Source organism: Pocillopora damicornis, chromosome 11 (genome assembly GCF_964200805.1).
Source record: "Pocillopora damicornis chromosome 11, jaPocDami1.2, whole genome shotgun sequence".
Lineage (NCBI taxonomy): Eukaryota > Metazoa > Cnidaria > Anthozoa > Scleractinia > Pocilloporidae > Pocillopora > Pocillopora damicornis.
Genome location: NC_142680.1, coordinates 6,353,080 through 6,377,122, shown reverse-complemented (window position 1 = coordinate 6,377,122; position 24,043 = coordinate 6,353,080). Strand labels below are relative to the sequence as shown.

Below are 24,043 nucleotides of genomic sequence, written 5' to 3'. Positions count from 1 at the left end.
AATTGACCCCCTGGGTTAGCATATCGTAACAGGCCAATCGTTGATCGAGAATTTCGATCCGTGTGCTAATAGATCCTCTCACGATTCTGATATAAATACAAGACGCGTTGCGCTGCACATCTATTCATCTTTGTGATTTAGAAAGATGCCAGCCAAGGTTGCAGGAAAGAAAGGCGAGAAGAAAGCCGGAAAGGCTAAAGCCATTGCTGATGGAAAGAAGAAGAGGAGAGGAAAGAGAAGGGAAAGCTATGCTATCTACATCTACAAGGTGTTGAAGCAAGTTCACCCCGACACCGGTATCTCCAGCAAAGCCATGGGCATCATGAACTCGTTCGTTAACGACATCTTCGAGCGCATCGCCACCGAAGCTTCCCGCCTTGCCCACTACAACAAAAAGTCGACCATCAGCTCTCGCGAGATCCAGACCGCTATCAGGCTGCTTCTGCCCGGTGAACTGGCAAAACACGCCGTCAGTGAAGGAACCAAGGCTGTGACCAAATACACCAGCAGCAAGTAAACTCACTTTGTGGGTTTCCCGCCAAAACAAACGGCTCCTTTAGGAGCCACCAAATGTTAAGAAAGTCAATCATTAACGTAATACGAGCTTAAATGAAAATGTTTCCCTTAATATCGACTATGATGGTTTGGATTTGGTTAGTGTTTTCTTTGTGTATAAGGTCTGTTTTTAAACTGTTTCTTGACCAGGCGAAACAAAATGTAACAAATAAAATGAAAGAGCGCAGCAAACATGAGTCATAGATAGGACGGGTAGGGAAGCGAGGAGTATTGTTCAAAGTGTATAGCAAAGTGTCACATTAGAATTATAACTTTGAAGAATCAAATTTTTTTTCTTTAATTATCACCAGTAAGTACCTGGATGATGATCGATCTACAATAGATCTCCGGATTTTGAAGCTTTTCTTAGCGGCCAGTGTACTCGACGCGGCGGGATCTTTAACAGAAATATATGCTATTGATTATTGGATGAGCTGTGAGACTCAGACGGCCTGAAAAAGAACCCCAGTAGTAGAGTCAGACATTCACTTAAGCCCATTCTTAGTGCGCCTCGACTTTCAAAACATAAAAGATCGAGAACTAGCCTGCGAAACTAATGGTCCTGTTTGCGCTTAAAGCGTTAGTCATTAGTCCCAAGTCTTTTGCGGCTTCGCCGCTTGTTTTTATGCTTCAAAGTGGAGCACAAATGCCGCAAGGTCTATGTCATACTCGACAAATTTGGAGTTTCAAAAAACAGAAAACTTTGGAAGCTACAGGGAAAGAATGATAACTTTGCTTAGCCTGGAGATATTCTCCAGAGACCGATGGTTGCTCAGAGCGATAAAAGGAGGCAGTTTTGAGATAAACCTACCCGTTTCTCTTTCTTTTAAGCTAGGCGAGGAACGCGATGCGTGACAAGGTTAACACCGCTATGTACCTAGTGTATCTGTCATGGACTGCGTAGGAAAATTGTCACAAATAAACAAGAACAGGTTCAGGCGCCCATTCTAAAATTGATGCGTAACATTACTTCGCGCTTTATGCATCCTTATAGCTGCGATATCCTCATAAAACCGAATTTAGCTGACGATAAAGCGACCTATAACGGGGAAACTTTAGTGGGGGCCACCACCAAATTTATCGAAAAGTTAAACTCGATTATCGAAGACGGTTTTAATACTCAGTTGGTCATAACTTTTCCTTAAATGTGGTGGCTCCTAAAGGAGCCGTTTTATTAAATCAGGAGTTTATGTCCTCCCTATTTCTTAGCCGCCTTCTTCTTCGGAGATTTCTTCGGAGCTTTCTTGGCGGGCTTTTTAGCTGCAGGCTTCTTCGCTGCTGGTTTTTTGGCCGCAGGTTTCTTTGCTGCTGGCTTTTTAGCGGCAGCTTTTTTCGCTGCTGGCTTTTTGGCGGCGGGTTTCTTTGCTGCCTTCTTTGCCGCTGGTTTCTTCGCTGCCTTTTTGGCGGCGGGCTTCTTTGGTTTGGCAGCAGGCTTCTTCTTTGCAGCTGGCTTTTTCTTCGGCTTCTTCTCTTTCTTTTCCTCCTTGGGCACCTTGAAAGAACCAGAAGCACCAACTCCCTTGGTGTGGACAAACTTGCCACTAGTAACACCCCTCTTCAAAGCCATCTTCAAGTGCGAGCCGACCTCACCAACCTTGTAGTTGGCTTTGATGTACTTCTCGATGGCTTGGCGGGAAGAACCGTTTCGCTCTTTCAACGCTAAGATAGCAGCTTTGATCATGTCTGCATATGGTGGATGCTCGGCTGGCTTTTTGGGCGCAGCTGGCTTCTTTTTAACGGGAGACTTTGCTTCGGACATGTTGTGTGCTGTAGAACCTTTGGAACTAAGACTAATAGTGAGTTATTAAGCGCGCAAGGTGATCTTATACTTAGTAAACGGACCACTGAGGAAACACGGTTGCTACAAAATGGCGTCGTTCAAACTGTGTTAGTTTGCTTGACATTCCGGTCGAAAACAAGCTAATTCAGGAACTTCAAATCTTTGCCTATTAAATAGATCTTAGCTACGTTATATGGCAAACATTATATGTGAAATATACTTTGATTTACCCAAAGTTAGAATGACATTTTACGGTCAAAAGTCTACAAAGCGGTGTGATTCCAAAAAGAACTTTGGATAAATGACGAAAGAATGTCTCTTTAAATCGCTTTATTATATAATTAGACATTTTAGGAAAGAAGAGGTCCTGGAGTTTGAATTTGTATGAAGAAATGAGCATTTTGATGCATATTCAAAGGCAGAGCGGACTTTAAATTTGAACAAGAAGAACAAAACTACAATTTCCGCCATTTTATACGTGACCTGTATGCTAAATTTCTTGAATGAGCAAAATGACCCGAAAATATGGCTAAATAGCAATCGTTTGAAAATCAGTGGTGCTGGAACAAGGTTCTCTGCTTAGTGTGGCGGATTTGCCTCGCTTTCTTACACGCTATTTATGCATGAATCAGTTGCGCGCTCTCGACTTTCGAGCAGACTTTATGCCACGAGCGGAGTGAAGTTAGAGAGCTGTATTCTCAGAAATAAAGTCAAAAGACTTCCGTCTTTTGACATGGTTAACAGTGATGGTAAAGCAAGCTTAAAACAGCAGAAATCGCTAGAAACTACGACGGATACACAGGGCATGAGTAAGTTTTTATTGATTTTACGTGTAAAATATTCAGATTTCGAAATATTTATCGTTGTAAATCGACCATATGTCGTTCCCCATACTATGCCTTATAACGTGTTCAAATTTTCAACGGTTCCTCCCGTAACTTAACACCGAGTCACACAACGCGTGACGCGTTCATGAATTCATCGTTGGCTTTTTCTCGAGACGTGAGCTTGGGCCGCCTGTGACGATACAAACAGGATTGAAGCAACAACGTTCGCCACTATATGCACAACCATGAGAGGAAGTGTGCTTAATTTGGTGAATGAGGTAAAAGTGTGTTTTATTACGAATTGATAACTCTTGAAAAATGTATCATGTTTTAACTTAAAGAAACCCGTGGGAGTAACGACGAGACTTAACAGGGAGCGCTGATGATTTACATAATATTAGCGCCAAAAAGATTACATGTCTCAGAGACAGATATAACATGAAAATGATAAATGGTGAAAAATTAGTATGTTTGGCTTATCCTGGAGATAAGTGTTTTCCTATGAACGGCTTTAGGTTGGACAACTGTGATTCCTATGCGGTTAGGACTTGCCACTCAGAGCGCTTTAAGTAGGACAATTTCAGATAGTATAATTTCTCATTTCATAACTCCAGCATAGCGCTGTTAAGTTGGTTGTTGAGGGGCTCATAGTTTGGTTATTGCTTTTATTCATGTGGTGGCTCCTAAAGGAGCCGTTTGTGATTTGAAGCGAATTCAACTTATGCTCGTTCTCCGCGGATTCGGCGGGCCAACTGAATGTCCTTGGGCATGATGGTGACACGCTTGGCGTGGATGGCGCACAAGTTGGTGTCTTCAAACAGACCGACAAGGTAGGCCTCGCTAGCTTCTTGAAGGGCCATAACAGCCGAGCTCTGGAAACGCAGATCTGTCTTGAAATCTTGAGCGATTTCTCGCACAAGACGCTGGAAGGGTAGCTTGCGGATCAACAGCTCGGTGGATTTCTGGTAACGACGGATCTCACGAAGAGCCACTGTACCAGGTCTGTAACGATGAGGCTTCTTGACTCCACCAGTGGCAGGAGCGCTCTTACGAGCTGCCTTTGTGGCTAGCTGTTTGCGTGGAGCTTTTCCACCGGTTGATTTTCGTGCAGTTTGCTTCGTACGTGCCATCCTGTTCAACGACTCTGAATAACTGATGATCGGAAATTGTTTATTGAAATTGATTTATACCTGGCGGGCTTACTTGTGATTGGCTCAAAATGAAGAGAATTGATTGGTTAGGTATGAAGGCTGTGCATAATTTCACGGATCTGCGATCCTATTTTGATCCGAAGTAACATGGAAGGTCGTTTAGGCATAAGCTAAGTATTATCCTTGCTTAAATTTAACACATAGCATAGCTAAAGAGGAAAAATAAATTTTTTTAGCGTTGTTCACATGTGACTTTTGGATGGAGCAGACTTGTTTTCCATCGAAACATACGCGCGCGGGAAAACCGTGTGATTTATGCTATAACAGTAAAATTATGCTTAGATATTTGACTCAACCAATAGCAACCCTTTTTCCCATTCTGTTTTCTGAGAGGTCTCATCTTTCTGTATAAAACCTAATAACTTTCGTTCAATTGCCATAACTCAAACACACGAGTGATAATAAACATGTCTGGGCGCGGTAAAGGAGGTAAAGGTCTCGGAAAAGGAGGCGCCAAGCGTCACCGAAAAATTCTTCGTGATAACATCCAGGGTATCACCAAGCCAGCCATCCGTCGTCTTGCTCGCCGTGGCGGTGTCAAGCGAATCTCCGGCCTAATCTACGAGGAGACCCGTGGTGTTCTCAAAGTTTTTCTCGAGAACGTGATCCGTGATGCTGTGACATACACCGAGCACGCCAAGAGAAAGACTGTGACAGCCATGGATGTGGTGTACGCTCTAAAGAGACAAGGCCGTACTCTTTACGGATTTGGCGGTTAGACACACACTCTTAACACTAAACAAACGGCTCCTTTAGGAGCCACCAAATGCAAAGAAAGTCATGATCAATACACATGTGTGCCGTTCATATAGATAATTTGAAAAAGAAAATAGATTGCACCATCCGCGCGCGTCACGATATGGGGCAGGAGCTTGGAAGAGAACATTGCGCGCAAACGAAGAGCAAATGAAATCTCGTCGGCATTACTTGCCCGCTTTCTCTTGTCCCTCTATCTTCCCTCCCTTTAACCTTGTTAGTTGAATATCTATATAACCATAAGGTTTTTTCATAAACTATATATAATCCAGTTGTATACTTCGCTTGTAAGTTACCTGCATCAGTTTCTTCCCTTTCCGATTGTATTTTTATGAATCGCATGAGTATAAATTGACCATAAAATCAAAATCAAACCAGCTCACTTTCAAACTGGAATTAGAAGCAATTTCTAATAACCACCAGCGACGTCGAAATGAAAGATTCAACGATAAACGATTTTGGCGCCCAACTGAAGAGGGTTGTACAGTACACCCAAACTGAGTCCGATGGACGAAGGCCACGAACAACCAGACTCACCGAAAGTCAGTTCGCGAGAGACTTAGTAAATATACAGCAAAGTATAGAGTTGCAGACTTGGTGGAAATACATGTCGGCAAACTGCCGGACTCCATCGGATCCGATGGAGATGGGTTACCGTGGCAAGAGGCCATCGGACTAATCGCGTGTCAGTTCGCTGCCTGTGACAAGAAGACAAGTTCGCGTAGAAATCAGGTGTAATTTTGGTGAGCGAGTGCTCAGTATTTTCCTGATCAAAATTCTAGCAGCCACCTTTGATTTTTACAGCAGTCTAAGGGTGGAGAGAGAAAGAAATAAAAGTTTTATTAAGTTGGTGAAAAATGGTCGCAAGGAAGGAGAAGAGAGGGGGTCCCCACGGGAGTATAATTGGCATGCTCTCGCATTTCATTTCGTGAGATGGTTGATTATACAAACAACCAAGTAGCGCAAGATTTCATGAGGAGGTGGAGGTTTTGTTCGATTCTCGTATTTCATGTATTTGACATGTTGTCGTCTCGCCTTAGTTTAGACATTTATGCCTTGTTTAAGATGGTTTTAGATTGTTTGTGAGTGTTTGTTGAAATTTTTGAGGTGGTTGTAGGTGGTTTTAGGTCGTTCCATGCTTTAGTACTTACGGATGCTTTATGAATTCAAATGCTCAAATGTTCTGCGAAATGTTTTTATTGCAATTTTTTTTCCTACCGTGGTGCTAACCCACTGAACTCAATCTCTGAAGACATTCAATTGTTTTAAATCATCATTCAAAACCAAAATTAGCACTCACAACTGCTCATTATCTCAAATTCATATGATTATTTCTTTAGACATTTAAATGTACTTTTAAAAATGTTGTTATAATAATTTAGATGTTAAATTCAGTATTGAACTAACCACATGCCCCTTGCAGAAATCAACCCAGTTGATGGGGTAAGTGTGTTTTATATAAAGTCTTTTAATTACTTCATCTCAGTTTGATGTCAGGCTATAAATGCTTGGTAATAAAAACAGTTTCTAAATTGACAGCTGGACTTGGGTTGCCAAATTTTAGACTTAAAAGTACAAATTTAGTTACCGAGATTTATTACCACTGGCTACTATTGGTCATTCCACTGTTTTGACATTTTACCAGGGCTTGGAAAAAATACTTTGCAACTTGCAAATATCCACATGTATCATATGTTAAGAGGCTGTCTCGCTTATTTCCACCCGGTCAATTTTGCGTCAAAAATAATTTTGCTTGAAACTCTGTCAACAGAAATACTTTACCTAGAAAAGAACTAAATTAGATTTGGTTTGATTCGAAATAATTTTCTGACTGCATTAGGGGCCATAATTATTTCCCAGTCCGTAGGGACCGTCGCAACGTCTCGAAAATTGAAAAATAGGCATATTTTGTAACATTGTAAAATGTTTGATTCGCATAGTTAAGCCACAAAATTTATATCAGATTGCTTAAAAACCTTTCTAGTTTGCCAAGAAAGTTAGAATTTGCCCTCTCAATATATTTGAAAAGGCGAATTTTAGCATATTCTGACCACTAGAAATCGCCATCGGCCGATGGCCGTAAATAACCTTGATTTAGACGTTAAGTTTTGGGATTTGGGACCTGGTTGACGATTCTATCCTACACAGCCGTTAAGTTTAGACCTTTATAGGCAAAAATATGCAAAGACCCCTGTACGTTTTCGATTTTTCAAAAGTTATGACCGTTTGAATCAGCACATGTACGAGCATTCGCGATTTTTTCGCCTACACCAAAATCGAACCACTGGAGCAGATTTCGTCATAAATACAGCTTACCCGCTTTGCAGCCCGGCTTGATGGCTCACTTTAGAATTTTTCTAATAACCAAATTGATGAAATCCATGATAACTTTAACAAATAGCTAGGTATTGCCTTCGAAAAGTAGGCGGCATCCATCGTGATTCGTGGTATCAAAACAAATGTCGGAATTGGCCACATTTCGCGGTGAATCACCCATTAACATCGCTGCAGAGCTGAATTTTTTCCAAAATCAGAATATAATCTCTCCATGTCTGGAAGCTGAGGGAGAAATGAAGGTTTTAGGCTTCTGAAGTGAAGAAATAATCGCTTAAATTTAGATCCAGTTCGATGTTATACTGTTCTCACAAAGGTCCGCACAAAAGAGAAGACCGCTGATAGCTTGTGCCTTACGTTGTGCCGTATGGTTTGTTTTGTATCCCAATGTAATATTTGGGGAGGAAAAATTTTGGATGAAAAGAATAAATGCTTTTATCTGGAGTTTGATATAATATAATTAATAAATCAACTTCTTTAGTTCTTTCCTAGGTAAAGTCTTTCTGTTGACAGAGTTTCAGGCAAAATTATTTTTGACGCAAAATTGACCGGGTGGAAATAAGAGAGACAGCCTCTTAAAAAAGGAATACTTATCATATGATGTTTTCTGGTTCTTATCAGTTATTCGCCCATATTCTATTAAATTTGTTAATATTGTTTTAACAGGGTCAAAGCCTTGCTCAAATTCAGCTGTTCAATCTGTTATAATTCACTGCGGAAGAAACCTGAACATTTGAAAAATATTTGATAAATAGTGATGCTAAGGAGAAGGAAGTGGGCAAGAAAGTGAGAGAAAGAAGAATGGTTAACCCTTTAAATCCCACTAGTGACCAAGACAGAATTTCTCCTTACAACATCAATACAATATCAAGCAGGCAGGTGATGAGAATAGAGAAGAATATCAATCATGGGATTATTAGTTGATCCAATACCAAATTCTCTGAACTAACATCATAAGAATTGTATGGTAGACAGTTAGGAGAATTACCAATGAGATCTTGGGAGTGAAAGGGTTATGATAGTAAATATAAAATGTGACTGGTTGAATCAAGGGATGACGACACTGATTTTTAAAGTTGTAGTGTTTGTGAATGTTTAAGTCTACCCTCCCCACCCCCCTTGTTTGTATATCGGAGCATGTGTGTTGCGATGTTGAGATTTAAAACAACGTGTTGGATTCCTTTTCAAAGGTGTTCTTTGTGTTAAACCCGTAAATACACTACAAAAGTGTGGAAAACAAAAGAAACATATTAGCCTGTGAGTGATGATTTTGAGCTACAAATGAGAAAACAAGTGAAAACTTCAACTGCATTCCTGTTAGCTGCTCAAGCATGTTGTCTGATCAGACATTGCAAACAAAAGGAAATGATTGATCGGAAGCTGAAATCAGTAAACAATCTCAACTCATATTAATAACTGTTTGATTATAAAGCAAAATGGAGTTGTGAACACTGACCTAACATCTTAACAAATGTAACAAAAAAGCTTTATTATATAATGATTACATATTGTTTAATTAATAAACATGTTGAATGTTAATGTTTTTATTATCATGTTTTACTCTTTCATTGTTCAGTTCTCAGCAATGCCCCTCAAGTCTCTATCATGGAATATAAAAAACTTAAGCTGAAGTTATTCAGCTGAGGAAAGATCTACAGGTAAGAATTAGACTTGGCCATCAATGGCTGCATGGTTCCTATTGTGGAAATTTCTTTTCACCATGGTGCAAATATCCTCTTCTCAAATATGAGAGGATTGTGTAATGAACAAATAATGGGATTCTAGATTTTGTGTCATTTGTAGCAATAATGATCCTCCTGAATGCTTGGATAAATTTACAGTATGTTTCAGTTGGATGAAAGCAAAAAAAAAATACAAAATACCAAGGAAAGCAAACACAAAAAGAGCAAACAAACAAACAAACAAACAGGATTTGTAACTAAAGAAAATGATCAAACTCAGTACTTGAGGTCTGCCAACATGACAGCCAAAGAAGTTGGTGTGCAAAAAGAAGACAAAAATAGAAAAATTAGTGTGGGGTGGGGTGGGAGGAACTTGAGAACCTGGAGAAAACAGCCAGAGCATTTAAGACAAGAACTGAAAACAAATTCAATCAAGAGATCTAGGAGTTGAAACCAGGCTATAGCATTGGAAACTATGAAACTCTTTCACAATTATAGCATACTTCCTCTTGCTAACTCTCCTTACTTTCTGCTCTCCATTTTCCATAATTTTGCCTCTGAGTTGTTGTTGTTAAGTCAATACTGATATTGTTTTTTATTCTTATCTCCTGCCTAGTTTGGAATTATATTTATATTTTAAGGAAAAATTAGTTACAGATCATTCAGAAGAATTCGGGAACATATTTATCTTACTCAGGATTACTAATTGCCTCCTGAATTGACAGTTTTGTGAACTTTAAACTGCAGGTGACACAAAGAGGGAAAACAGCAGTGCCTTCAGTTCAAGAGACTGTTAAAAGAATTATTTGTGAGGAGGTAAGATTTCAAATCTTATTTTTAAATTAGATTCTTTCAATAACTAGACTTCTTTCAGATAGATTTGTCTTTTCAAAGCTGTTTTTCACTAGATAGTGGTTAGTAACCTACTTGCAGAGAAGTATTCAGTTGGCAAGAACCAAAAGTGGCATTAATAATGACTTTGAAGTATTCATACCTTTGAATTTTGGGAACTTTACTTTCATCAATCAAAAGTTAATTTTGTGGACATGGGCTGTGCCTGAAACAAATGAAAAATTTAACTCTTGATTTTAAAGGAACTTCTTGTTTATGCAAACTGAACTTGTCTCCTCTGGTCCCATGTATGGTGCCATACAGTCCTCAGGAAAATGTTTTCAAAATTGTTTTTCCTGATGATAAATAGGCTTTCTCCTTATTATATCACACAAGGAATGTGGTGTAGAGGGGGGAGGGTGGGGGGAGAATTTGATAATGATCTGACGCAATAGTACATCATTGTTACAATTGCCTTTCTTTTTTTCTTCTCTTTTAGCCCCATAACATTGGAGTTTATAAGTCTCTAAAAGTCAAATTGGATCTCCTGGACTATTAAAAAGCAGGATGGAAATGCAATAACTGCTGTTAGTAACATTATTACTTACTAATTAAAATCTTTATTATTTGCTTCTTACCTTAATAAAATCCTTCTTTACTTTTCTTTCTTTAAAATTTTTTACAAAACTTTTCCAAAAAAGTTCCCTCCCCCCCCCCCCCCGTCTATGCTCCCCTCCTTTACCCACAAAATATGGATTTTCCTATTATTCAAAGGTAAGGAACCTGTGGTTAAAGCGGGGTTCCTGTGGTGAGGATCACTGTTCCTTTTATTCATTTTTCAGGCGGTCTTGTTCTTCAGGAAATCACCACCCCCACCCCTTCGTTAAAGATTTTATTCCATCTCTTTGTGGCACTGAACAAGACAATTTACAGTACAACAGAAGATGATATAAATGGTCTTTCCAGGCAACAAAGTTTTAACTAATCAAGCCTGATCAAGGTCATGGTGGTACTCATCCACCTATCAGGTGGTCAAGGTAACACGTGTAGAGCCACGAGCCTCAGGAACCCGTTGTCGACAAACAAGATGAGAAACAGGCCAGGAAAATGGCCATGTAAACCACTATTAATAGCTAACTCAAGGGGGCGTGGAAAAAATGTCCTCTGGTGACATTAAGGCAGAACAGCATAACGGGACAAAGAGAAGATCAGGTTTACTTTCTATGATATGTTATGACCATGTTTTTATGTCATCAAATTTTCAAGGCTTCCAAATCGAAGTCTCTTTCTCAATGATCTTTTACCTAATCAACCAAGGTAAGCAAGATAGAGTTCGCGCACAAGCTAACTCAAAATGGCCCTCATTACCGGTCCACGGTTCTGTTTTTGTCGCGTGAAGGCACCAGGACTTTGGTTACCCCCCCTCCCTGGTAGGATGCTGGTTTATCGTAGCTTACCTCCCCCCCCCCTCCGGCTCAGAATTTTCGTAAGGTTTCCTAACAGGTTACACACCTGGCTTGAAAAGAGAAGACAAGAGGAAAATTCGTTTGATGGTAAACTTCGCGGGAAAATTAATGCACCATCCGGGAGTGGTCTTTTGAGCTTTAGTTTCCATTATAAGTCCCTTTGCGCAAATTTGGATCGTTCGCGGATTATAAAGAGAAAAAAATGAGAGAAAATAAATGGATAGAGTCAAATTTCGGAGGAAAAATTTTTTCTCATTTCTTTTTTCGTCTTTTTTATTTTCTGGGAATGGCTCCTTCTTGTAGGGAGTCAATATGCCAGCCTCGACGGTATTAATTAGACTACCCTTTGCCAAAGTTTGTTTGTTTGTCGTTGTCGAATCTAACGTGAAATTTCCCTTGAAATATAATGGTGGCAATGTTCTTCATCTCAATCTACTAAGCTTTATTAAAACAAATTAGGCTGCTAAGATTACAAATTTTCCTTTTCTCCTCTAAATATGTCATTTCGACGATTAAAAATTAACTTAATAAGCTAACGTAAAGCAGTCATGCAAAAAATTACGTTTAACTTAATGGAAATGAATTGAAACTCTGATGCCCTTCTTTTGCCGGTGTTCACCTTCTTCAATTGCAAAACCATCTTTAAATTGAAAATACTTCGATTTATGAAAATTATTCCAATATCTTATTGTTCGAACAATCATGCATATCTTTAAAACAACGAAGAGAATCACAGTTATGAACTCTGCCTCGCTCCCAAAATGAGGCTTAAGTGTCTGGGGGTCACGGGTTTCGAATCCCGTGGAAGCCTGGCGTTTATCAGGCTTTATTTCTTTGATTTCTTTACTTGTAGTTTACCTGCAACGATTATTTCTTTGCATGCTAGAAAATATTCAAAAAAAGAGAAAAAAAATCAACACTTCAGCCATTCTTGCCCTCAAGTTTTAGTTTGCCTTAGTAATTGTGCAACACTAACAATCTAAAATTCGGGCTAAGAGGTGACCTGTAACCTTTGCTGTTCTCTGGTACTTTGTGCGGGTCGAGATAATTAACAGTTGGCGCGAATCTCAGCTAGATTAAATGGGTCAATTTTTATGTGTAAAAAAAGTAATTGATTTAAAAAAAAAAAAAATTAAGATTTATCATTGATAACACGCCCTGTGTCCTGGCTTAAGCCAAACATACACCGGAATAATTGGTATTGCAATTGGAAACTTGAATTTGACGGTTAGACTTTCGCATCAGGGAATTAAGAAATTCTTGATTTACTTTTCAGCAATTCTCTGACGAATTTTGACCCGGGTAACCTACCCACGAGACCAACGTGAAGTCGACAGGTTTTTACGTATTTTTTCAGTGTTTTTCTTTAGAGACTTTACTTTACTGGTATTTACTGAACTGCATCAGTGCAATTTCCTTTTATGGCATCTGTTCGTGTTCATCTTGACCCTCAACTTCAGTTATTGATGCTTCTTCTCCTTGGGATCTGAAATCAAAGGAACATTACAGTCATTAAACTAAACAGCGTTTTGATGACGTAAAGTTGTTGGCGTGAAAGGATTTTATAGGTTTTGTTTTCGCGGCTAAAAGGAAAGACGAATAAAACCGGAGCAGAGTAAATCAGATCACTTGCGCAAATTCATCTCCGAGAATGATATTCATCACTCTTTAAAAAGTGAAGTTTACCAACCTTTTATATCAGCTTATTGCAGATAATTGTACGGTAACATACATTCAGTAAAATTCTGTATAAATATTGCTACTTACGATTCTTTACAGATTTGTCCAAAATCGATTGTGACGTCATCACCAATGAGTACAAACGGAGCCCAGAATCGCGGGGCATTGAACTTTTGTGATTCTCTCAGACATTTCATCGCCCGATTGAGTGACACACTGGCGCTGTTTCCATCCTTCAGATGTTGGTAAAAGCTTCTCATAAACTCCATGGTGGCCTCGTCATCAATTGACCAGAGTGCGACCAGAACAGAACGAGCACCAGCACCGAGAAAAGCCCGTGCAATGCCGACCACACCCTCACTTGACACTTTGCCCTGTGCACTGTGAGCATAGCTTAACACAACAAGCTTTGCACGCAACTTAGCTGCTTGTACATCTGAAATGGTTAACATGAAATCTGGTTCTTCCGGTCTTCTGTATTTTCGTTCTGGATTTGGAGCCAATGCAATTTCCCCATTGTCGATTTTTCCGTGCGCAGCAATGTGCACCAAAGCAACCGAACCGATTCTCTTTAGCACCTCAGCCTTGGTTGCTGCTTTTCCGGTGAGTGGCTGGATACCGAGCATCGCTCCGATCATCTCCACTTCCTTTTTGGCGAAAGGCAAGGATGAAAATATGTCCTCTCCCAGCAAGGTGGTAAATTCTTCTAGATTTGGATCTCCTACGAGTAACGCCCCACTCTTTTGGTGATAATCTTCAGGAGAATCGTTAATCAGTTTCATACACATCAATGACGGAAGAAACCGCAATCTCACGGATTCACTGAGGTACTTTGATTCGGAATCCAAAAATGCAGCAAAAGGGGCGAGGCACAGTGGACCATCAGGAATGACGACCAACTCACCATCTTCGATGAACTTTGAAATAGGACTTATGATGCACTCATGAAAGAGACGTAGAGGATTCTTGTCAGACTGTAATAGGTTTCCTGTTTCTTCACCGGCGGGTGGCAATTCTTGTTCGGTGCTTGTCTCATCTAATGTGCGGTTTTCACAGACTACACGGAATTGTCCTCGTACTTCTTCATAAGCCTTCTTCCTTAAACTCTTTAAATAGTCGGTCGCACCTCCCAAGCGATATTTTACTTCCTTCTGTGTAAACTGTACATTTCCGTCTTTCCCGATTACCCACAGGTTAACTGCGTTTTCTTGTACTGCAACAAAAAGCGTCGGACCAGAGATATTAGTGACCATTTCGAAGATCCCTGGTTGAACCTCAGCTGATCCAGAAACTGGCAGTTGGGAGCCATATCGTAGTTTGATGAGATCTAACAAGGCTTGGGCTCGTCCTTGGTCCGCAACACACAACGCCTCGTCGAATTTTGACAGCTTAAGCAAAGTTCTCCAGAGAGCATTATAACTGCATTGATGTGCATTGCGGAAGGTTACTTTCAACTCATCTTTAGCTTGAAGAACTCTTAACTGATTGAAAAATCTAACACTGCGTTGATAATAATCAACCGCTTGGTGCAAGTCACCAGAGCTTTCAGAAATAAGACCCATTTTTTGGGATGAAAATCCTTCGCTCATTTCCTCCCCTGTTTTCTGGCGGAGGTTACGAGCTTTCTTGTGATACTCCATGGCTCGTTCAAAGTCGCACTTTTGGAAAAAGAAATCGCTGAAGGCCCACAAGGCCTTTGACTCGATGGACCGGTCTCTCAGTTCTTTGGCAATGGTAAGCGCTTTCTCAAGGTACTCTTCTGCCAACTTAAAATCAGCGCGTCGAGCATAAACCATTCCAAGAACGGAATAGGCGGAAGCCTCTCGTCCCTTATCCCCACTGTCCTTAGCGAGATCAATCATTTCCTGAGAAAATTCCGTAGCTCGAAACAATTTACCCAGGCTGAAATAACTTGAACCAAGGCATTCTAAGGAGGTTAACCTGTCTGCTTGATCTTGGGCAATGTTTCTACATAACGTGGCGTACTCGATGGCTTGATTGAGATCACCCAGCTTGTAATAATCCATACCAAGATTTTTGTAGGCCCTTCCCACGCGTGTTCTGTCTCCCAGTTCTTTAGCGATATTAAGATACTGCCTGTGGTGCTCTATTGCTTGATTGAAATCATGCAGCTCAAGGTAAGCCAAGCCGAAATCTTCGTGGGCTTGTCCCTCGCCTGCCCTGTCTGCCAGTTCTTTAGTAATACTAAGATTTTTCCTGGCGTACTCTATGGCTTGATTGAAATCGCCAAGCTTGTGATGAGCCGAGCCAAGGTCGTGGTAGGCACGTCCCTCGCCTGCCCTGTCTCCCAGGTCTTTAACAATACTAAGATATTGTTTGTAATACTCTATGGCTTGATTGAAATCATCCAGCTCGTGATAAGCCGAGCCAAGATCGTGGTAAGCACGTCCCTCGTCTGCCCTGTCTCCCAGGTCTTCGGCAATGGTAAGATGTTGTTTGTGGTACTCTATGGCTTGATTGAAATCGCCCAGCACGCGATAAGCCAAGCCAAGATTGTGGTAGGCCCTTCTCTCGCCTGCCCGGTCTCCCAGTACTTTGGCAATAGTAAAATGGTGTTTGAGATACTCCGTGGCTTGATTGATATCACCCAGCTGGTAATAAGCCATGCCAAGATCGTAATAGGCACGTCCCTCACCAGCCCTGTCTCCCAGTTCTTCGGCAATAGTAAGATTTTGTTTGTGGTACTCTGTGGCTTGGTTGATATCACCCAGCTGGTAATAAGCCATGCCAAGATCGTGGTAGGCATGTCCCTCGCCAGCCCTGTCTCCCAGTTCTTCAGCAATAGAGAGATGTTTTTTGTGATACTCTATGGCTTGATTGAAATCCCCAAGCTTGTGATAAGCCGAGCCAAGATCGTGGTAGGCATGTCCCTCGCCTGCCCTGTCTCCCAGTTCTTTAACAATACCAAGATGTTGTTTGTGGTACTCTATGGCTTGATTGAAATCATCCAGCTGGTAATAAGCCGAGCCAAGATTGTGGTACGCATTTCTTTCGTCTGCCCTGTCTCCCAGTTCTTCGGCAATAGTAAGTTGTTGTTTGTGGCACTCTATGGCTTTATTGAAATCATCCAGTTTATGATAAGCCGAGCCAAGATGGTGGTAGGCCCGTCCCTCGTCTGCCCTCTCTCCCAGTTCTTCGGCAATACTAAGGTGTTGTTTGTAATGCTCTATGGCTTGATTGAAATCACCCAGCTGGTAATAAGCCGAACCAAGATTGTGGTAGGCATGTCCCTCGCCTGTCCTGTCTCCCAATTCTTCGGCAATAGTAAGATGTTTTTTGTGATACTTTATGGCTTGATTGAAATCACCAATCTTGTGATAAGCTGAGCCAAGATTGTGGTAGGCATTTCTTTCGTCTGCCCTGTCTCCTAGTTCTTCGGCAATACTAAGTTGTTGTTTGTGGTACTCTATGGCTTGATTGAAATCACTCAGCACGTGATAAGTCAAGCCAAGATTGTGATAGGCATGTGCCTTGCCAGCCCTGTCTCCCAGTTCTTCGGCAATAGTAAGATGTTGTTTCTGATACTTTATGGCTTGATTGAAATCACCAAGCTTATGATAAGCCGAACCAAGATGGTGGTAGGCATGTCCCTCGCCAGCCCTGTCTCCCAGTTCTTCGGCAATAGTAAGATGTTGTTTATGATACTTTATGGCTTGACTGAAATCACCAAGGTTGTGATAAGCCGAGCCAAGATTGTGGTAGGCGTTTCTTTCGTCTGCCCTGTCTCCCAGTTCTTCGGCAATAGTAAGATGTTGTTTGTGATACTGTATGGCTTGATTGAAATCACCAAGGTTGTGATAAGCCGAGCCAAGATTGTTGTAGGCATTTCTTTCGTTTGCCCTGTCTCCCAGTTCTTCGGCAATAGTAAGTTGTTGTTTGTGGTTTTGTATGGCTTGATTTAGATCACCCAGCTTATGATAAGCCGAGCCAAGATTGTGGTAGGCCCGTCCCTTGTCTGCCCTGTCTCCCAGTTCTTCGGCAATAGTAAGATGTTGTTTGTGACTCTCTATGGCTTGATTGAAATCACCCAGCTGGTAATAAGCCAAGCCAAGATCGTGGTAGGCATGTCCCTCGCCAGCCTTGTCTCTCAGTTCTTCGGCAATAGTAAGATGTTGTTTATGATACTTTATGGCTTGACTGAAATCACCAAGGTTCTGATAAGCCAAGCCAAGATTGTGATAGGCGTTTCTTTGGTTTCCCCTGTCTCCCAGTTCTTCGGCAATAGTAAGATGTTGTTTATGATACTTTATGGCTTGACTGAAATCACCAAGGTTGTGATAAGCCGAGCCAAGATTGTTGTAGGAATTCCTTACGTCTACCCTGTCTCCCAGTTCTTCGGCAATTCTAAGTTGTTGTTTGTGGTACTCTATGGCTTGATTGAGATCACCCAGTACGTGATACGCCAAGCCAAGATTGTGGTAGGCATGTCCCTCGCCAGCCCTGTCTCCCAGTTCTTTAGCAATAGTAAGATGTTGTTTGTGATACTTTATGGCTTGATTGTAATCACCAAGGTTGTGATAAGCCGAGCCAAGATTGTTGTAGGCATTTCTTTCGTCTGCCCTGTCTCCCAGTTCTTCGGCAATAGTAAGTTGTTGTTTGTGGTATTGTATGGCTTGATTGAGATCACCCAGCTGGTAATAAGCCGCGCCAAGATTGTGGTAGGCCCGTCCCTTGTCTGCCTTGTCACCCAGTTCTTCGGCAATAGTAAGATGTTGTTTGTGACTCTCTATGGCTTGATTGAAATCACCCAGCTGGTAATAAGCCAAGCCAAGATCGTGGTAGGCATGTCCCTCGCTAGCCCTGTCTCTCAGTTCTTCGGCAATAGTAAGATGTTGTTTATGATACTTTATGGCTTGACTGAAATCACCAAGGTTCTGATAAGCCGAGCCAAGATTGTGATAGGCGTTTCTTTCGTTTCCCCTGTCTCCCAGTTCTTCGGCAATAGTAAGATGTTGTTTGTGGTACTGTATGGCTTGATTGAAATCACCAAGGTTGTGATAAGCCGAGCCAAGATTGTTGTAGGCATTTCTTTCGTTTACCCTGTCTTCCAGTTCTTCGGAAATACTAAGTTGTTGTTTGTGGTACTCTATGGCTTGATTTAGATCACCCAGTACGTGATACGCCAAGCCAAGGTTGTGGTAGGCATGTCCCTCGCCAGCCCTGTCTCCCAGTTCTTTGGCAATAGTAAGATGTTGTTTGTGATACTTAATGGCTTGATTGAAATCACCAAGCTTGTGATAAGCCGAGCCAAGATCGTGGTACGCATGTCCCTCGCCTGCCCTGCCTCCCAGTTCTTTGGCAATACCAAGATGTTGTTTGTGGTACTCTATAGCTTGATTGAAATCACCCAGCTGGTAATAAGCCGAGCCAAGATTGTGGTAGGCATTTCTTTCGTCCGCCCTGTCTCCCAGGTCTTCGGTAATAGTAAGATGTTGTTTGTGATACTTTTTGGCTTGACTGAAATCACCAAGGTTGTGATAGCCTGAGCCAGGATTGTGGTAGGCGTTTCTTTCGTCTGCCCTGTCTCCCAGTTCCTCGGCAATAGTAAGTTGTTGTTTGTGGTACTCTATGGCTTGATTGAAATCACCCAGTTGGTAATAAGCCAAGCCAAGATCATGGCAGGCATGTTCCTCGCTAGCCCTGTCTCCCAGTTCTTCGGCAATAGTAAGATATTGTTTGTGATACTCTATGGCTTGATTGAAATCACCAAGCTTGTGATAAGCCGAGCCAAGATCGTGGTAGGCATGTCCCTCGCCTGCCCTGTCTCCCAGTTCTTTAACAATACTGTGATGTTGTTTGTGGTACTCTATGGCTTGAGTGAAATCATTCAGCTGGTAATAAGCTGAGCCAAGATTGTGGTAGGCATTTCTTTCGTCTGCCCTGTCTCCCAGTTCTTTGGCAATAATAAGATGTTGTTGGTGGTACTGTATGGCTTGATTGAAATCACCCAGCACGCGATAAGTCAAGCCAAGATTGTGGTAGGCCCTTCTCTCTCCTGCCCTGTCTCCCAGTTCTTCGGCAATAGTCAGATGCTGTTTGTGGTACTCTGTGGCTTGATTGATATTACCCAGCTGATAAGAAGCCATGCCGAGATCGTGGTAGGCATGTCCCTCACCAGCCCTGTCTCTCAGTTCTTCGGCAATAGTAAGATGTTGTTTGTGGTACTCTATGGCTTGATTGAAATCACCAAGGTTTTGATAAGCTGAGCCAAGATCGTGGTAGGCATGTCCCTCTCCTGCCCTGTCTCCCAGTTCTTTAACAATACTAAGATGTTTTTTGTGGTAATCTATGGCTTGAGTGAAATCATTCAGCTGGTAATAAGCCGAGCCAAGATTGTGGTAGGCGTTTCTTTCGTCTGCCCTGTCTCCCAGTTCTTCGGCAATAGTAAGTTGTTGTTTGTGGTACTCTATGGCTTGATTGAAGTCACCCAGCACGCGATAAGCCAAGCCAAGATTGTGGTAGGCCCTTCTCTCGCCTGCCCTGTCTTCCAGTACTTTGGCAATAGTAAGATGTTGTTTGTGGTACTCTGTGGCTTGATTGATATCACCCAGCTGGTAATAAGCCATGCCAAGATCGTGGTAGGCATGTCCCTCGCCAGCCCTGTCTCCCAGTTCTCTTGCATTGTGGAGGTCTTGCTTTATTATATCGATTACTGTCTTCGTCTTAGGTTTGAAAAAAAGGGAAAGATAACCGCATAAAAATTGCGTAACTATTTCGGTTCTAATGTGTGTTTTTCAAATTTAAAAATGAAAGCTGCAACTGTACCTTGGTTTACCAAAGGCCAAAGGCTTTTTAAGTGGAAATAAGTGTGTTTTCGTAAGATGCAGTCTCTTCACAGTTAGTGAAAATCGAGTTTTATCAGTCGTTTCCAAAATCACAATTTAGTCCAAAACTCCAAAGTACCTTATTTTTTTAAAAAATCAAAAAAAAGAAAAAAAAAACGAAAAAAAATTCGGGGCTATTTGCTTGTTCCGACCTTTTAACGCTCATTTTTGTGGTCTCGATAATCAAACGTCGAACAAACTGCCTGTTGTTTACTTCATAGTTTACAATTTCCTTGTTTAGATATACTATTCAATGGCGTTGTCGGAAATCCCCATGTTCTTGGATGGTCAACTACGATGTATGTTATAAGAATGACATACTTTTTCCTGGCGCCTATTTCAACGGCACATTAAGGTATCACTATACACTGAATGACCATAGTTCGTTTGCAACACTGTAATTAACTTAGTTCATGGGTAAAGAAGCATAAAAATATTTAGCAAAAATCCTCCAGCTAAAAGAAGTGTTTATCGATTTTGTTGTTTTTATAACATATCAAACCGAATTTTCAACTGTTATGTTCTCGTGAAGCCCGAAATCTTTATTTATCTCGAAATGTGGTGTCAATGGTACATTATCAATAAAAAAATTTTAGTTGTAAAGGTAAAAGTCGACCGAAAGAACTTTACAATTTCTCGAGGTGTTTTCGGTCTCTCTTCGTTGGAATTTTAGGAAAACTTCCGAAAAGTCACGGAGGAATCCAGAATAACAGATGCCATGTAACATTACTGAATAGTTTTTTAAATAATCGTGTGTCATTTCAGAGGATGCTAGAATTTTTTATGACTTCTTATGAGAACTAAGATGAAAAAGGCAAAGCCATTTACTAGACCATACACTTACATTTCCGGATTTGGAACATTCCCAGAATGACCTGTTTCTCAGTCGCCGTAGGGTATCGTTTCTTTGAATCTACATACAGTTAAGGCGCAAATAACACCGGCAAATGAGAATGTTGCTTTAGGACTGCATTTATACGCATCCGAAATTTCTTAATTGTAGTCTTTTCAACAGTTGGCGGGAATACTAGTGGTCAAGAAATTAGGCTCTGTGTTTGTGGCTTTCAACATTCAGTTTCTAGATTTATTGTTTTGTATGTGATCGATGACATTCACTCCGTTATATTGGAGAGCGTTTTTCATTTGAACACTCTGAAGAGGCAAGATGTTTTCAAAATTCCGAAAAGGTTACATTTGGTGTGCGTGCCCTAAGTCTTAATACTAAATATTTCAACTTTGGCTCTTGGCATACTAAGAGAAACCACACTCTCTCTCTAGGTCTGACAAAAAGATACAGCTAATCCTTGAACACACCATCTGAGCGCTTCTTCAGGCTTATTCAGCGCAAGACAGGCACTTGCTCCTATTTAAAATAACACAGAGAATCCTGTTAGACCAGATTCATACGAAAAAATGTTCTCTAAAATACAGTTTCCCTTCGCTTAGGTGAAAAAGAGATTTTTTTGGCTTGTCCGCTTTTGAAACAGGACATCTTGCGAGGGAAACTTTGAAAAGAGCTGTGCGTCATATGGAAATATGATTCTCAAATTTGTCCGTAAGAGATAGAAATTTTCCCCGCGCTCTTTACTTCGAAAGATGAGTATCGGCGACTTTTAATTTACAGTTTCACGTCAATTTCTCGTTCTGAAATGGAAAATTTAAGCCAAAAGGAAAAAGTATGTCGGAGCAACAGCGCCTTTACTTCGAAAGATAAGTATCGGCGACTTTTAATTTACAGTTTCACGTCAATTTCTCGTTCTGAAATGGAAAACTTAAGCCAAAAGGAAAAAGTATGTCGGAGCAACAGCGCCTCATTCCATTTACACTAGTCAAGTGATGTCCAACTAATTAAAGCACCGTATGGCGTAGGGTAGTTTTTTACTTTTCCAAAAGAAAAAAAAATTACCTGTAACAATTGCCTTCAGATATGTTGGTTGTAGATGATGGGCGGTTGTTGCATCTCCCAGTGAATCCTGGTAATTGCCTTTTAAAGAGAAATGTATAATTTTTTTAGTCAACCGTAGTTACCAAAACCAAGCATAAAGAAAGAAACAAGGGCGTAGTTCGTTAATCGAGTTACATGGCTGACTCTCTGAGTGACAGAAAAGACCGAAATACAATTAAATTCTAAAATATATGGGTCAACTAAGCACTACTTTATAAAATAAGAAATATAATATAGTATTTCGGAATGCAGAACTCACACTTTCCTTTCAGAATACACAAACATGTAGCTATACATTTTTAAAATTATGTTTCCAAAAATCAACTAATCAGTTTCTCCGAGTGTAAATTATGTTGCTTTGAGTATTATGAAGTCGATTTGAGTATCTGAGTTCAGCGGTGGAAAGCGAAGAAACCGTAGAGAAGTTCGGCCGAGAAATGATTATAGACAATGGAGGAAACAAAGGAAATTGGCTGGAGTTCTGTGGGAGTAATACAAGACATAGATGCCGTGGAGATCTTCTAGACACAGACGTGTGTTCATGACTACCTCAAGAACTCTGTGAGGCCGTTTTCCAAGTGAAATGAAAAGAATGTGAAAATACGTAGAATAGCTAAATTCTTACCTAATTTGAAATATACTGTTGCCCTGTCGTTATACAGTTTGGCCTTCAATTCTTTGTTTTCGCATTTCTCTTTAATTTCTTCCGTGTAAAAGTGGATGGCGTTTAAAAGATCTTCTTTTGTGTGAACGTCGTTACTTTCATTCTTGTTAACTTCAACTATTGCTGAAACAAAAGAATTTAAGCAACATTCATTAAACTGAAAATTTTTATCGATCGTGATCAAGGTATCAAAAAAATAATATAAAAAGAGTATAAAATAATTTGATCTCAACAATTTATCAAGCTTTCCTCCAGAGTGGCTCTGTTACATGAACTGTGACAGCTCTTCCCAAGAAAATATTGGGAAATGACAAATCTCGTCCCTTCAGAATTTAATCCATTACGAATTGCCATCGCACAAATAAATGTTATCCGAAAGAACTTTAAAAAAAGACAGAATCGCTAAAGAAAAGAATTCAAGCAGCGTGTTGATAGTTTCAGGACAGACAGGAAACATGATTACGAAGCCTCCTTTTCAAGAGAAAGCCGCATTACGCTCACCTGTCAAAGCGTCTTCATCAAAATCAAGAGTTACTTCTTTTCCTTCTTCTTCATCTTCTCCAGAAGGTGGTGTGACGTCTCCTAGAGCTTTTCTTGGACCTTCCGCCATGAGTGCTGGGAGTTTACCTCTCAGCGAACTATAGCTCCTTCTCAGTTCCTGTATGTAGTACCTGTGTGTGGTACCTGGCCCTTGAATATAATAATTTATTAATAACCTAAGTAAGGCCGTACTATCTTTACAGCTCTCAATGGTTATTATGGGCAGCCTGAACTCTCTCCATTTTCCGTATTATATATGTATATATATATATATATATATATATATATATATATATATATATATATGTACTGTATCATGTAATTAATGTAGGGTACGAATAAATGAAGTTGTTGTTGTCGTTGTCTCGTTATTTTAGTTACCAGCGTTACGCGAGCGTGACCGAAGGTCACGCTATTAGGGGACAGTGTTATTGTATTTTAATTGAGTCCTCCAAGGGCGTAAAGAACCCTTGTGGTATCTGCTACATGTACAACAAAGATGTGCACAATATCAATCAGATCACGGGAAAATTTGAATTTACTTTTTCGTCCTAAAATTCTCCTTTTTTTTCTTCCAGGAAAAAAAGTAGGTTTGCGTTTCTGACCACAGGATGACACGAGTGTGTAGAGGGGGACACCACGAAAAGTCCGCAAGAAACTTTATAATGATCTATTTTGTGAATGATTATTCTCGAACAAAATTTTTCTCGTCGAAAATATATCCCGCTTGGGTTCGTCACGGAACACGCTTTCTCTTAGTTGCGTGACGAGCTCAATCATAGCTGTGATGGAGACGTGTAACAAACCACGTGCTATCTGAGTTTTCACCAAAATTATTTATACACTGAGTAAGATTCGTCTGATTCGGTAATTAACCGCGCTTTCACCGAGTTTTATGGTTTGTTGATTCAACAGCGCTTTATGAAA

The 24,043-nt window shown here is 40.6% G+C and overlaps 5 protein-coding genes and 1 long non-coding RNA gene across 7 annotated transcripts; 3 read left to right on the top strand and 3 right to left on the bottom strand.

Annotated features, from left to right (window-relative positions):
• The first annotated feature begins 14 nt into the window (after nucleotides 1-14).
• LOC113678063 (histone H2B.1) lies at nucleotides 15-747 on the top strand. Its single transcript, XM_027194933.2, has one exon. It carries the CDS (start codon nucleotides 146-148, stop codon nucleotides 515-517), a length of 372 nt encoding a protein of 123 aa, XP_027050734.2. The 5' UTR covers nucleotides 15-145; the 3' UTR covers nucleotides 518-747.
• A 906-nt stretch (nucleotides 748-1,653) lies between these two features.
• Nucleotides 1,654-2,563, bottom strand: LOC149037195 (histone H1-like). Its single transcript, XM_089186802.1, has one exon. It carries the CDS (start codon nucleotides 2,312-2,314, stop codon nucleotides 1,754-1,756), a length of 561 nt encoding a protein of 186 aa, XP_089042928.1. The 5' UTR covers nucleotides 2,315-2,563; the 3' UTR covers nucleotides 1,654-1,753.
• Nucleotides 2,564-3,436: 873 nt separating this feature from the next.
• Nucleotides 3,437-4,292, bottom strand: LOC149037194 (histone H3). The gene has a single exon (XM_089186805.1). The coding sequence runs from the start codon at nucleotides 4,290-4,292 to the stop codon at nucleotides 3,882-3,884; it is 411 nt and encodes a 136-aa protein (XP_089042931.1). The 3' UTR covers nucleotides 3,437-3,881.
• Nucleotides 4,293-4,780: 488 nt separating this feature from the next.
• On the top strand, nucleotides 4,781-5,163 carry LOC149037193 (histone H4). The gene has a single exon (XM_089186808.1). The coding sequence runs from the start codon at nucleotides 4,781-4,783 to the stop codon at nucleotides 5,090-5,092; it is 312 nt and encodes a 103-aa protein (XP_089042934.1). The 3' UTR covers nucleotides 5,093-5,163.
• Nucleotides 5,164-5,543: 380 nt separating this feature from the next.
• LOC149037192 (uncharacterized) lies at nucleotides 5,544-11,673 on the top strand. 2 transcript variants are annotated; one of them, XR_016180917.1, is made up of 7 exons: nucleotides 5,544-6,140; nucleotides 6,553-6,572; nucleotides 8,130-8,249; nucleotides 9,040-9,121; nucleotides 9,893-9,961; nucleotides 10,476-10,563; nucleotides 10,819-11,673. It is a non-coding gene; the product is annotated as an uncharacterized LOC149037192 (long non-coding RNA). The 2 variants fall into 2 exon arrangements; XR_016180916.1 differs by having other exon boundaries at nucleotides 8,130-8,342.
• A 190-nt stretch (nucleotides 11,674-11,863) lies between these two features.
• Nucleotides 11,864-23,260, bottom strand: LOC113664405 (uncharacterized). Its single transcript, XM_089186782.1, has 7 exons — nucleotides 23,078-23,260; nucleotides 22,538-22,699; nucleotides 21,874-21,951; nucleotides 21,263-21,330; nucleotides 20,812-20,880; nucleotides 13,210-19,805; nucleotides 11,864-12,928 (listed from the first exon to the last, which is right to left on the bottom strand). Exons 1-7 carry the CDS (start codon nucleotides 23,184-23,186, stop codon nucleotides 12,862-12,864), a joined length of 7,149 nt encoding a protein of 2,382 aa, XP_089042908.1. The 5' UTR covers nucleotides 23,187-23,260; the 3' UTR covers nucleotides 11,864-12,861.
• Nucleotides 23,261-24,043: the final 783 nt, after the last annotated feature.